The sequence below is a fragment of a genome, unplaced genomic scaffold, assembly GCF_019419815.1.
Source record: "Pyrus x bretschneideri cultivar Hongxiangsu unplaced genomic scaffold, Pyrus_bretschneideri_v1 Contig68, whole genome shotgun sequence".
Taxonomy (NCBI): domain Eukaryota; kingdom Viridiplantae; phylum Streptophyta; class Magnoliopsida; order Rosales; family Rosaceae; genus Pyrus; species Pyrus x bretschneideri.
In genome coordinates, this window is record NW_025999807.1 from 1020549 (window position 1) to 1035523 (window position 14975).

The window sequence follows — 14975 nt, forward strand, 5'->3', positions numbered from 1 at the left end:
TAATGATAGTAAGTTTGAAGAAGTGCAGAAGTTAATCAGGAGTTGACAACAACCACTTGTGTTCCTGCTAAGAACAAATAAATACAAAATCAATTTGAGGATTTAAAATAAACTAGGAGTGGTATAAACTCCATGATAAATATTAACCATATATGCAAATAGCCTTATAGGCTCTTCAAGAGTCATGCTAAAACTCTTTAACTCTTTTAAAGGTATGTTGCAACAATATAATTTAGTTCGAACTAACAAAGGTACTCGTTGAGGTAATTTATACCAAATTTATTTATAGCAGTTATTGAGTACATATTTTGAGCTTTATGCCATTTACTTGAAATCTTTGGATAAGAATTTCATGGCATTCTCTATTATTTATGAAATTGCTTCGCGAGAGATATAAAAACTTTAAATCTCAAGTAATATGCAGTTTTCACAGGCTATAAATCTCACATTTAAAATAACACTGTAATTATAGAAATGTGATTGCGCTTACATTCGTAGACTATGTCTATATTTATGCCATAGTGATTTTATTTCACTTCATCACATACACACAACAACTTGTGAGGTTTAAAACTACAGGTTCACTTATTTCACGTTTTTCCATGCCTCTCAAAAATAAAATTTGTCTCTTTACAATTTTGCCAACCTTTAAACAATTTTGTCGACATATAATTACTGTAACGTGCCGATCCGCTTCGCCGATTTCGGTTTCAACTGGAAGAGCCCATCGCTTTGATATCACGGTCGCAAATTCCAAGTAGACCAACCCAAAAACCAAAACCAAAACCCGTTCGCAGATAAACGACTTGTGGCATCCATCCAACCCGTAATACTCCCAAAACCCAATTTCGTTTTGATTCAAAACTCCTTCGGATATTCAATCAATTTACTCCCATTCGACCTTCAACTCCATAGCCAGCTCCCTCCTCCAAGACTTCGATTTCTCTGAAGACTGGTATATTCGGGTGAGATTTCTTGATTGCTAAGCAAAGACCGCAAATTTTGGTTAATTTCTGCAAACCCTTATGCTGATTTTTGTTAAAGAGGTCGAATTTCTGGGATTTGAGAGCACCCATTTGGTTGGTTTTCCAGGAAAAAAGTCAAATTTTGTTGAATCTGTGAAACCCATTTGCTCGTTTAATTGAGTGTTTGATGAATTTGTACTGGGTTTTGTGTTTTTTGTTATATTTTGCAGAGCGGAGATGGAGATTGACAAGGCAATCAAAGAGTGTGATGATCGAAGGCTGAAGACCAAGTACAACAATGCTATCTATGTTATTCAGAGAGCTCTTGCGCTCTACTCGTAAGTTCTTCTTTGTTTGTTCCCTTCTGGGCATTGTTTGTTTTTGGTGAATTTTCGAGCTTCTGCAATTTTTGTGAACTGAATGCTGTGGTTTTTTTATTTTTTATTTATGGGGATTAGACAAGGAGATGGGTTTTTGAATTGTTGCTTTGGGTTCTGTAGATTTTAAGAAATATGTAGGACTTTTGAACTGAAACAAGTAGTTATAAGTAGGTTCAGGTGTTAATGAAACTTATAGAAACCGTTTTTTTGGTTTATTTTTACTACATTTTCTCAGAAATTAAATGGGTTGAGCTCAAAACTCTGTATCAATTACTTTGTAACAATATTTCTGCTCCTTTCGTCTCCTCCCCGTGCATCTTTCATCTTCAACTCAATGCAGTTGCCAGACCGTTGTTTCTGAAATTTTAACATGTTTAACTCTGTATTATGTAATGCTATTTCTGTCAGGTGCTCTAAACCTGCAATATAATAAAAGGAAAAAAACAAATAAGTTGGTTAGTTGATTACTGATACTGTTTTGATTTTAATTAAAGGTAGAAGCAAGTACTTGGATATTGATGTGCGGAAGTATCTAGTAAAATAATTATTCGAATCTAAGCGATGGATTTGATTCTTAGTAAATGTTACTCTGCTTCTCCTTGTCGGTTATTGCCTGGTTTGTCGCTATCCGTTTAAGAACCTTTGGATGTATACACCATGTGTTGCTGGCGGTCTGGGCACTATGAATCAGACTACGCTTGCAAATTTCTTTGTGAAATTTTGAATATCTTGCAACCTTATCTGGAAAGAAATCCCATATCAAATGGATTAAAATTGTTCAACCATTATTAGGAGATTAAGGGATGAATATCACTAATTAATGTATACATTTGAATCAAACAGCATTGGAAAATAATAAAATAAATATATGCACTTGAGGTGCTCCTGCTCTCCATATACCTTAGAGTTCGAATTTTCACACTTAAACTCAACTTTTGAAACATTGAGATTTGAACAGTCACTCTCTATAGTCTATATGCAAGTACTAAATTGTTTTCATCAACAGTATTGAAGAGGTTGCCTTCAGCTTCAATGGGGGAAAGGATTCAACTGTAAGTTTGCAAGTGATTTTATTGGTTATCCATTTTTCTCAGTTGCTATATTTGTCATTGATAATATTGTTGAGAATATTGTGTTCAAGAATGGGAAAAATAGAACAAACTCTGGAAATCGAAAAACAAATAACCAAGATAAATAACACCAAGAATTTACGTGGTTCGGCAATATGTGCCTACGTCCACAGGACAACAACGACAGTCTTTCACTATATCAATAATGAGTACAGTCAATAATCTTGCCAAATCTCTAGAACTAGGACTTGACGAAAAACCTGAAAGAACAAGAACAAGAAATACATTATCTCTTTTCTTGTCTCTCGCACACACTTTACAATATTCTCTCACTCTAATCCCTTGAGTGGTATACAAAATATTGTTTTGCTCCCTTCCATTCAAAAATAGTACAATAGCCCATTTATGTAGACATAATAAAGGTCTTCTTCAATAAGGATTATTAATCCTAATTGGAATCTAGTTATAAATCCTACTCCAGTTGAGAAACTAACTCCAATTAGGTAAACAACTCCAATTGGGAAAACAATTTAATCCGCTTAAGACTATAATTCCTTATAGACTTAGGATAACTTATCATGGAATGAAAAACCTAACAATCTCCCCCTCCAGACCATGAGGAAGGTATACCAAAAAATAGGATTGCTTCTCTTGACCAGGCTCCCTCTGATCGCAATACCCATGACCAGACTCCATGTGATCGAACATCTCTTGACCAAAATTCACTTGACCCAACTTCTGTTGACCAGGCTCCCCCTGATCAGAATTACCATCATCATTGGCAAAGGCAATTGTAGACTTCTTTGCCAGAAAACATCGCTTATCTTCATCATGGTCCAATCAGCATCAGACATACTTGCTGGCTTGCTCTTAACACCTTCAGTAAATCATGTCCTCCTCTTGATTTCCATGTAACCCGGTTGGAGCGGGTGAGTTTCATCATAATTGCACCCTCCATTCTAAACAGATATCAGCCAAACCTGGCTCTGATAACACTTGTTGAGAATATCGCTTTTAAGAATGGGAAAAATAGAACAAACTCCGGAAATCGAAAAACAAATAACCAAGATAAATAACACCAAGAATTTACGTGGTTCAGCAATATGCGCCTATGTCCATGGGATAGCAACAACAATCTTTCACTATATCAATAATAAGTACAACCAATAATCTTGCCAAATCTCTAGAACTAGGACTTGACGAAAAACCTGAAAGAACAAGAACAAGAAATACACTATCTTTTTTCTTTTCTCTCGCACACACTTTACAATATTCTCTCACTCTAATCGCTTGAGTGGTATACAAAATATTGTTTTGCTCCCTTCCATTCAAAACTAGTACAATAGCCCCTTTATATAGACATAATAAAGGTCTTCTTCAATAAGGATTATTAATCCCAATTGGAATCTAGTTATAAATCCTACTCCAGTTGAGGAACTAACTCCAATTGGGAAAACAATTTAATCCTCGAAGACTAAAATTCCTTATAGACCATGGGATGGAAAAACCTAACAAGTATTAGTAACTTGGTTGTGTAGGTTTTGTTGCACCTACTCAGGGCTGGCTACTATTTGCATAAAGGGGAGCAAAGCTGTTCTAACGAGGATGTGAAAGATTTTCCTATGCGAACGATATATTTTGAGAGCCCATCTGCTTTCCCTGAAATCAACTCGTTTACTTATGATGCAGCCACTACGTGAGAGATGCTTCCCGTTTTACTCTCATTGTTTACTTATGTCTTAAAATGTCATTGAGGATCATAAGTTCTAGTTTTAGGATAGATTTAAAGGTTCGAGATGTAGCCTTCTAGTAACATATTATTTTTTAAGCAGCTATGGTTTGCAACTGGATATCATCCGCTCTGATTTCAAGTCTGGTTTGGAGGATTTACTTAAATCAAAACCAATCAAAGCTATTTTCCTTGGTGTCCGAATCGGTGATCCTACTGCGGTAATTGATTTTCTGTATCCCAAATATACAATCATATTGAACATATATCTTTTGTAGTCAGATTATTCTGCAGATGTTTCCTACAAAGATGCCTTAACTCTTGTGACTCACAGGTTGGTCAAGATCAATTCTCTCCTAGTTCAGTTGGATGGCCACCCTTCATGAGGGTGAATCCTATATTGGATTGGTCATACAGGTATGTTTCGCACCTTTAGCTTTCTCATCTGTTTTCTTTTTTTTTTGCATATGGAAAGGTCTGTTAGAAGCAACATTGCCTTTATAGTGCTTTTCTCCTTTAAAGAAAGAAAAATGAGTTATCTATATACAAAATTTCCACTTATTGAGAAACAACACACAAAGCCCTGGATAAGACACAAGAAGATAATTCTAGTATTAGGTATCAGGTAACTACTGATTTAATGCAACATGAGGCTTTATAATGTCATATGATCTGAATTATATGCTTAAATATGACAATTAAGTGCGAGTTAGAAGTGCATTTGATCTAAATTCTAAACTGAAGTAAATTCTAAGCTATAGAATTTAGTTACTCATTGCATTAGACCAACAGGAGGCTTCGTCTTTATCCAAATTCAAAACTCTTGTACGTTCGTAGGGTTTGACTTCCATGTGTTTCATTGCAGAGATGTGTGGGCCTTTCTCTTAACTTGCAAATTGCAGTACTGCAGTCTTTATGATCAAGGGTATGTGGCTTGAACTGTTGCTTTGATGCTTGACTTTTTTCAATGCTCACCATATTTTGAGTTGGTTCCTGATGCAGACATCATAACGTTTCATTTGATTGTACTCTTCTGTTATACTTGTTTAGTCATATTCAATGAAATTGACATGTTATTTCGTTTTCACAGTTATACTTCAATTGGAAGCATACATGACACAGTTCCAAATGCATTATTGAGCATTAACAATTCATCTGAAAACAGAGAAGTATTTAGACCTGCGTATTTACTTTCTGATGGAAGATTAGAGAGAGCCGGGAGGGTTAAAAAACTTCCTCCTTCAGTTCATGGGAATAAGCCTGCTGCTATCAATGGCCTTGATGGTGTGGGCTTACATAAGAGTGGCCTACTCATGGCCTCAGCCATTGCTGTGGGGGATGAGATTCTGTAAGTCCTTCGTTGGTACTACATTCTTTTGTTCCAATCAATATCCATAATAGTATGGTTGCGCCATGATAATATGAAATCCTGTATTCCATTGGTTGCGCCATGATATCGATGATCAGTGATTACTTATTAAAAAGTTTCAGGCGCTTTGTTGGATTTTCAGTAGTTAACAGAATCAGTACAAACCAGTTTGTTCAACTATTCTCTTTTGTTTTCAGTAGCCTTTCATTATCTCACAGTTTAAGGCTGAACGATTACTAAATTTTTCAAAATTGTGTTTAGGCCCTAATGAAATTTAATTTAGCACGTCGAGTTAACTTTATTAGTCATCATGTCCCTGTTCATGATCATTATTTTTCTTATATTTTTTAATTATCGCTTATGCAAAGGAAAATATAAACAGTCATGTGTAGAAAACTGACGTAGTATTAAATATTACATAACTTCAAAACATGAAGGAAAGGTAAAATTCACGGTTTAGATGTCATAGTATCTTCTGTACCTTAACCTAATGTTATTACTGAAGTTTATTCTTTTCTTTATCTGTTTGATAGCTCAGGTTTGGCACTGTTGAGGATCAATTAAGGCCTTCACTGTGTAAAAAGCTCCATTCTATTGGCTGGTCGGTATCACAAACTGTTGTTGTTCGGAATGATGTGAGTTACCATTGCAATATAATTTGTTAAACATAGTTCGCCTAGTTCAGTTACCTATATATCAATATATGTAACTGCAATAATGGATGTGCAGTTATGCATGGAAACTGAAACATTTACTCAAATCACCTTACATTTTCATTTCCACGACATTCTCTTGGTAACAGATAGATGCTGTGGCCGAAGAAGTCGAGCGACGCCAATCAACTAATGATATGGTAAATCTTTACAATCTGTTTGAGAGTTCTTAGGTGGTTTTTAATTATGAAATGGATTGAGGGATATTTCCCTTTTTGTTCTAATCTCTAGCCAATGTTATTTGACATTGCTATGTAGGTATTTATGTATGGAGGGGTTGGCCCACTGCACTCAGATGTCACTTTGGCTGGTGTTGCAAAGGCTTTCGCGGTTCGTCTGGTATGTTTATTTTGACTGAGCTTTCTAAAGCACATAGAGAGTGATATGTTAACGAATCTATTAGTATTTCATTTTTGGAAAAAAAGGGAAATCTGTATTAACCCTTCAACCTTCATGGACTTGTAAAATGGAGTCCATAGGAATATCATTGAGATGTCCTAATTTGTCGAAAATTTTTAGTTTTTCTCTAAGCCTCTAACAATATTGAGGTTGGTGAATCTTCATCGTTTAGGCTCCTGATGAAGAATTTGAAGAATATCTGAGGCATCTTATAGGTGATCAATGCACTGGTGACCGGAATGAGGTACTTGGATGTCAAGAGTTTCTTATACTTAATGCAATGTATCATGATCTCATTGTGCATTTTTTTTTTTTTTCTCATTTCTGTTGGTTGTTACTTTCTGTGTACTATTAGTATGTTCCCATAAATAGTTATTTACATACCTTATTGTGCTAGAAGCTTCACAGTTCACAGCATGAATTTGATTGTATTCTTGCTTTTGCCTTCTCAGATGGCTCTGTTGCCTGAAGGTATCACTGAACTATTGCATCATGAAAAGCTGATCGTCCCTTTGGTATGTGTTTGAAAGGTCACATATGAAGTTTTTCTCTTTGTATGTTCTGTTAGCTAGAATTTGTGATATCGTTACTGGGAATAATCTAAAAGTGCCCTCTTGAGTGATTTGTGTGTATATATACATCCGATCAGTAACGTACTAATTATATACAGACTCAAATGATACTCTTTCAGATCAAGTGTAAAAATGTAATAATCCTTACGGCAACAAATGTCTTGGAGCTGGATGAGGAGTGGAACTGTCTAATTGAACTAATGATATCTGACGGTGCGCTAGCAACGTTGCAACCATTTGTATCTAGGCACTTGACAACAAACCTTACAGATGTAAGTAATTCTGTATTCCATATATCTTCAATTAAGTCTTGAAAATTTGGGTGTGCGTACACAACACACTTCTTGTTTTTTTCCAGACGACCTCTTGTTAGTTACTAGACTGTTAAATGGAAGCACACGTTTAAACAATAAGCCATGGTGGTCCACACTGACAATCTCACAACATTAGCATGCAAGACTTGTAAAGCTTTACCACCCCTTAAACAGCATCCTGCAATCCCTGCTAGTTCGTTAGGCCATCTTCAACCGAGGGCTGGCTAGAGGGCTCGTTTTAGCCCTTTGACCCTCCAAGATATTAATATTTTAATGAATAGTACAGGGCCATATTTGCCTCCATCTCCAACCGAGGGCCAAAGGGCCATAGGGCTTGTTTTAGCCTTGTCACAAAAAACCGTCTCCAACTGAGGGCCAAACATAATTTATTATTTAAAAACTACAACTTAAATTCAAATCCAACAGCTAAGTGACCTCAGCTAGGAAAAAAATAGAATTTAAAAAAAAATATGAAACAAATTTTGTAAAATAGAAGTTATAGGAAAAAAAATATAATTTAGAAAAAAATATAAAACAAATTTTGTAAAATAGAAGTTATAGGAAAAAAATTGTGTAAAAAAAAATAAAAATAAAAAATAGCGACTAGCTGCCATCAGCTAGCCGTTGCATTTGAAATTTGGCCTAGAATTCTTATCGGATATAACCGACAGGAATGCTAGAATTTTTGGCCAGCCTGGGGCTGGCTGGCTGGCTGTAAGGATTCAGCCCTTTGGCCCTTTTAGATTCCGTGGGGCCCACGAGCCCTCTATCCTAGCCCTCAGTTGGAAATGGTTTTCGAGCTATTTTCGGCCCTCTGGCCCTCTAGACCCTTCGGTTGCAAATGGTCTTAGTGTAGCTTCCATTTTAACTTCTAACATCTTATGCATAATCCTCTTTGTGTGAATCACTTCACCCCTATGTGCATAAGTTGGAATGATCATTCTTGTACTCTGTGCTTGGCCTATTTTTTACCATAAAGGTACATGAGATGAATCATTAGGGGGAATATAGGCTCGTTTGGTGCCTATGATTGGATAACTAAAAAAATTCAAGGTATGTTTAAGTAAAAAATAATGTTAGAGGTGGCTAGAACGGTAAGCTATTAGGTGTTGCTATCCTACCATTTATGGGTAACAGGGATTGGAAGGGATAACTTTCCTTCATGACTAATTCATCTTCTACCTTCAACTAGGTCAAAATTTCTTCATTTCTTTCTTCAACATACATTTGAATGTAGAGAGTAATTAAATCCTAGGCACCAGACGAGCTTATAGTACTTATGCCAGGAGATATAAGTGGTCTGTTGTCTTTGTGTATGTAGTCCACTATCAGAAGGATACCGTATCCATTTTTCTGAATGTTAGTCATGAAAGTACTGAGTTGGGTAATTGAGAAGGTCACATTTTCTTAGAAATTCTGGAATTTCTAAGCATGCAATTAATTGGGTATGCATAACAAAATTGATGTATTACTAATTTTGATGTATTGCTAATTGTGTGGTAGTCATCTCTTTTTTTATTGGGTGAAAAATGCAGGTAGAAATTGCTCAACCTCTGTCAAAACTTTGCCTGGAATTTTCAGACCTTTACATTGGTGAGTGCCCTTTGAAAACTTTAGATCTCTAGGACATGATACCATACATGAATTCTGATAGTGATCTTCCATGGAAAATACAAAGGTTGTCGTCGCAAATCAAGGAAGGAGCCTCTTATAATCTATTTTGAGGGCAAGGTACTAGAACATTTCTTGAGGTATTATGCATATACATATAAGTTGTTTGAATGACTATAACTGATTGACTAATTTTGTTGCAGAACCAAGATCGAATTCAATCAGCCATAGAGGCATTGCGCAAGAAGTTCCATCCGGGGGCTTTCGTAGAAATGGACTCAAGTTGATGGCAGCGGTTGTTCAACTGGTCTTCTGATGCTTCAAAATGCTGAGTTATCCTGCACTTGAACCGGCCTCTCTTGTACGAAAATGATGATGGAACAAGCAGAACCCTCTCAGTATATTTGAATGGAACAAGGAGATCATTGAAGTGGAATTTGGAAGGGGAGCAAGATGAGAAGAAGGAAAACATTACAACATTATAGATGCGGGTAACTGGGCAAAGCCCCCCCTCCCTATGAAATTGGGGAAATGTTTAACTAATGATTAAGGACAAACAAACTCCGCACCGGATGCAATCTAAGTCAGTTTACAATTCTATTTGAGGTGATCGACGGGACGGTTCTTTTCGATCACTTGTTGGCTTTATCTTGGTCAATCACACAAATCCAATATAAAACTAACAAATTAACTTATTTAGGTTCATTTGACATGAATCTAACGATGTCACTTATGTTAGTGTCGTATGAATACTTTTATTGCCTGTTTGACTGCTAATTGTACAAATAAAATGTTGACATTGTTTAGGGTGTTTTTATCGTGAAGAATTTATGCTACTGTGCATGTTCTTTGTTGTGATTCTTGTGTTTGTCAACCCTGTAACAAATGGTTTTCGTTTTCTTATTTAAGGATTGAAAATAAAATTATGTATTTTACTTGACTTTGATTGGGTGAGTTTCAAAAAGGGGGAGGAATCTTCAAGACAATAAATTCAAAAGATAACTCAGGGATCCAACCTGTTTTTGTATTCGGATTAGAGTATTCCACGTGGCTTGGACTGGCTTAATTTTGCGACTCTAACCATTGATCGGTCAACGTTGATTGATGATTTTTTATGGAATGGACTATACAACCCTTCTTAGGATATTTCTACATATTGATTCTGTTTCCATACTTCGTTTCTTCAAATTCAATTGTTTTAATGGAGTTTTTCTAATGGATCTGTATACAAGCCCAGGAGCAATTGTTATCGGTAATCTCGTCCTTCATAATTTGAATTTTATTTTCAAGTGCATTATATTTGTATAGTTTTCAAAAATGCTTTGTTTAAAGTATTTTTCTACATCATGTCATGATTACACTTATCTTTAGAAGTACTATCATATTCCTAAGTTTTATGAATCTATCATGGCATGATCATACATATTTTATATGCTCATCATACATTCCTATACTAGTGATTTGTACTTGTTCGGCAATATATGTTCACATCACATCGATACACTCGCATTGGATTCATTAAGTGCCAACCTGTATTAGTCTGCATTAGGCAACTATCTCTTAAATGTGATGAACTTAGCACCAACTTCACGTGTATGTGGTACTCAAGCGTAGATCATTATTACAACCAACATGTTTCATGTCAGAATCTCTCTGCACGAACTTGTATGTCTGCACATGTTGATGAGCATTTGATATTATGTGTTATTATATTTGAGATGTTATTTAGTTACTGATATTGGTAATTAGTTAAGATATGAATTAGTCAAACAACCCACTGCATGCATGACTTTAGTTGATTACATTCCACTAAGAGCATGACTCTAGTTGATAGATAAGAGGGAGATTTTGACTCAGTGAATCCCTTAATTGGAGGGATTAGTGGAGTCAGTTTCTTTTCACGTGAGATTAAGGGGTCCCTAGGCTAGCCTATATAAAGCCTTATATTCCATCAAAAAAAGGTACTCACGAGTGGCTACAGGCTAGAAGATCACTTAAACTAGAGTTACAGGAGCTCTCAATATTGCTGTGTTGCTGAAAACCCGCTGTTGGTCAATCATGGCTGGAGGTTAGTTCGAATTATATGTTACATGTTGCTGCGCTGAATGTGATTACTAAAACTGATAACATGTGGTATCAGAGCCACCTTCAGTACATATTGTTCACAATTCAGACCCAAGACACGAAGTGATATTGCTTGAACGTGCTTAAGGGTTCAAACTTGTTTAATCTATTCATACTATGAGTTTTATTTCATTATTAATGAAGACAATAAGTTAATGCTATATCCATGTATGTTATGAGTTTCTTTGCATCTGTACTCAGTAAGTTGATACATATATAATAGCTTCATGTTGATTTAAGATTAGCCGCAACATCTTAAGTCTATAAAGTGCGTGATTTAATCACGTAAGGAATGAGGAATGAGCATCTACAAATTACAGTAATCTAAATAACTACTCTACCCGCAGGAAGTAATTATTTAATATTAGTGAAAAGCAAAATGGCAATCTAGACATATAAGTATTAGTTTTCCTATTCCCACAGGTATAGATTTTTTGGTTTTGATGTCTTGATTACCTTAAAGCATATGTAAATTCTTGTGTTAAACAACCTCTGCCCAGAGGAAGGTGTGAATTTACATTTCAAAAGCATGATTTATTTGTTTTTCTTTGGTTTGCAGTTATCTCTTTTGATTCATCTCGTGTTCCAATGTTGTGTGGTGATAATTTTTCTGATAAGTCCTGTTGGCTTTGGGGTGCATGGATCTCGACCTTGCTCTCTATGGAGATGAACCACCCATGCCCACGGAATCAAGCACTCAAGAAGGCAAGGCTATGTATGAGCAGTGGGAGCGATCTAATCGCCTAAGTTTGATGCTCATCAAATCCAGTGTGAGCAAGAGCATTCGGGGTTTAATCCCAGAATGTGATAAGGTGACAGATTTCATGAAAGCCATTGAAGAACAATTTGTGAAATCTGATAAGGCACTTGCTGGTACCCTGATGCAGAAACTTTCAGGCATGAAGCACGACAATTCCAAGAGTGTGCGTGAGCACATTATGGAAATGAGGGACATTACAGCTCAACTTAAGTCCTTAGAGATAGAGATTTCTAAGTCATTCTTGGTCAATTTCATTCTCAATTCTCTCACTCTTGAGTATGGACCATTCAAGATTTCTTAAAACACACATAAGGAAAAATGGTCTTCCAATGAACTTCTGACCATGTGTGTTCAAGAGGAAGAGAGATTGAAACTTGAGAAATTGGAAACTGCTCATCTGGTAGTTAACGAGCATGAAGGTGCCAAGAAGGGCAAGCGTTTTCCTAAGGTGAAAGGAAAGAAACCGATGAAGTGTTTTGCCGACAAGGATGCATGCTTCTTCTGCAACAAGAAGGGACACAAGAAGAAGGAATGCGGCAAGTACATTAAATGGCTGGAAAAGAAAGGTACTTTATTTGCTTATGTGTGTCATGAATCTTATTTTGTTGAGGCTCCTAGTAATACATGGTGGATTGACTCTGGTGCTTCAATTTACATTACCAATTTCATGCAGGGGTTCCTAAACCACAGGAAGCAGAGTGGCAATGAGCAATACATCTACTCAGGAAATCGGATGTGCTCCAGTGTTGAAGTAGTGGGGACTTTTAGAATAAAATTAGCATCTGGTTTTAATTTAGATTTGAAAAATGTCTTTTATGTTCCATCTTTTTCTAGAAATTTAATTTCAGTTTCAAAGTTGGTACTTTGTAATTTTAAGGTTGGTTTTGACAATCCAATAATAAGTTTATTTAAGAATGGTTTGAATATTGGTGATGGTGTTTTATCAGATGGTTTATTTAAAATGAATTTAGACCCCACGCATGATTGTAATCTTTCAACAATGGCTGACAATGTTGGTTCTAAAAGATGTATTATTAATGAAAACTCCTCAAAGCTTTGGCATAAAATAGTAGGTCATATCTCCATAGAGAGAATCAAGAGATTAGTAAATGATGGAGTCTTGATGACTTTAGATTTTACTGATTATGGGACTTGTAGAGATTGCATTAAGGGAAAACAAACTGACAAGTCCTCTAAAGGTGCCAAAAGGAGTTCGGAGTTACTTGAGATCATACATACTGATCTTTGTGGACCTTTTCCCACTCTATGTCTAAATGGTCAAAAATATTTCATCTCATTTATAGATGATCATTCTCGCTTTATGTATCTTTACCTTTTAAATGATAAGGCTGAAGCACTAAGTGCTTTTAAAACATATAAAGTGGAGGTAGAGAAACAAAAGGAGAGAAAAAATAAATTGTAAGGTCTGATAGGGGTGGAGAATTTTATGGAAGGTACACAGAAAAAGGACAAATGCCAGGTCCATTTGCTAAGTTCCTTGAAGAAGAGGGTATTGTTGCACAATATACAATGCCAGGCACACCACAACAAAATGCTGTGGCCGAAAGAAGGAACCGTACACTTATGGACATGGTAAGGAGCATGATTAGCAATTCAAGTCTCCCTATATCCATGTGGAGTGAGGCCTTAAAGACTGCTGTGTATGTTTTAAATAGGGTTCCATCTCAAGCCGTTCCTAAAACACCGTTTGAAATTTGGAATGGATGGAAACCTAGCTTGAGACACTTACACATATGGGGCTGTCCAGTTGAAGTGAGACTTTATAATCCACAATTAAAGAAACTTGACTCAAGGACAGTAAGTGGTTTTTTCATAGGCTATCCACCTAATGCAAAGGGATTCAAATTCTTTTGTCTTTCACACATACCTAGAATTGTTGAAGCTAGAAATGCTAAATGTCTTGAAGATCATGAGCTTAGTGGGAGTGAATTGCCTCGTAATATGGAAATTGAGGAAATTAATGAGGCTAATGAGCTTTCTGTGAGCTTTCTTATAAAGAAGAAGGATTGGTTGTTTTTCAAGAAAATCATTCAATTGATACTCCTGAAATACAACATGTTCAAGTGGAACCACTTCATGAAGAACAAGGTCACGAAGAACTTACTCCTCAAAATGAACAAATTGAAGATCATGGAGTAGTTATAAGAAAATCCGCAAGAATAAAGAAGCCTGCCATTTCTAGCGACTATGTTGTACTCCTACAAGAGTCTGATTATGATGTTGGACCACTAAATGATCCCTGCACGTTTTCCCAAGCCATGAATGGACCAAATTCTAATATTTGGTATAATGCCATGCAAGATGAAATGGAATCTATGACTAAAAATCAAGTTTGGGAGGTCGTTGAACTACCTAATGGGCATTCAACTATTGGATGCAAATGGGTTTATAAGACCAAAAGGAATGCATCAGGTAGTATCGAACGATATAAGGCAAGACTTGTAGCTAAGGGTTTTACTCAAAAGGAAGGCATCAATACCATGAGACCTTCTCTCCGGTCTCAAAGAAGGATTCATTTAGAATAGTCATGGCTTTAGTAGCTCAATTTGATTTAGAGTTACATCAAATGGATGTGAAAACAGCGTTCTTGAATGGAGATCTTGAAGAAGAGGTATACATGAAATAACCAGAAGGTTTCTTTGACGAAAAGAAAAGTCATTTAGTTTGCAAATTAAGAAAATCCATATATGGACTGAAACAGGCCTCCCACCAATGGTATTTAAAGTTTGACAATGTAGTTACCTCTTATGGTTTTGAGGCTAATATTGTCGATGAATGTGTATACCTTAAAATTAGTGGGAGTAAATTTATAATTTTAGTTTTGTATGTGGATGATATTTTGCTTGCAAGCAGTGACTTCGGTTTAATGCATTAGACGAAACATTTTCTTTCACAAAATTTTAATATGAAGGATATGGGTGAAGCCTCCTATGTCATTGGCATAGAGA

General features: G+C 36.0%; 2 protein-coding genes across 3 annotated transcripts; both read left to right on the forward strand.

The window, feature by feature from the left end:
- The first annotated feature begins 586 nt into the window (after positions 1-586).
- Positions 587-9928, forward strand: LOC103952267 (FAD synthase). Of its 2 annotated transcripts, none has more exons than XM_048573456.1 (17): positions 587-965; positions 1196-1303; positions 2352-2397; positions 3954-4111; positions 4248-4365; positions 4479-4561; positions 5010-5069; positions 5235-5492; positions 6052-6148; positions 6316-6366; positions 6485-6565; positions 6798-6869; positions 7078-7140; positions 7296-7469; positions 9047-9104; positions 9190-9242; positions 9326-9928. In XM_048573456.1, the coding sequence occupies exons 2-17, from the start codon at positions 1203-1205 to the stop codon at positions 9407-9409; spliced, it is 1557 nt and encodes a 518-aa protein (XP_048429413.1). In that variant the 5' UTR covers positions 587-965; positions 1196-1202; the 3' UTR covers positions 9410-9928. The 2 variants fall into 2 exon arrangements, with proteins under 2 accessions (XP_048429413.1, XP_009362107.2); XM_009363832.3 differs by having other exon boundaries at positions 590-965; positions 7317-7469.
- Positions 9929-11884: 1956 nt separating this feature from the next.
- LOC125472234 lies at positions 11885-12307 on the forward strand. The gene has a single exon (XM_048573428.1). It carries the CDS (start codon positions 11885-11887, stop codon positions 12305-12307), a length of 423 nt encoding a protein of 140 aa, XP_048429385.1.
- Positions 12308-14975: the final 2668 nt, after the last annotated feature.

Bases quoted from the DNA above. Each gene is read 5' to 3' on its own strand.
- LOC125472234 (XM_048573428.1), top strand. From the start codon at position 11,885: ATGGATCTCGACCTTGCTCTCTATGGAGATGAACCACCCATGCCCACG.
- LOC103952267 (XM_048573456.1), top strand. From the start codon at position 1,203: ATGGAGATTGACAAGGCAATCAAAGAGTGTGATGATCGAAGGCTGAAG. The intron at 5,070-5,234 runs GTATGTGGCTTG...TCGTTTTCACAG, and splicing joins TGCAGTCTTTATGATCAAGG to TTATACTTCAATTGGAAGCA. The intron at 9,243-9,325 runs GTACTAGAACAT...ATTTTGTTGCAG, and splicing joins TAATCTATTTTGAGGGCAAG to AACCAAGATCGAATTCAATC.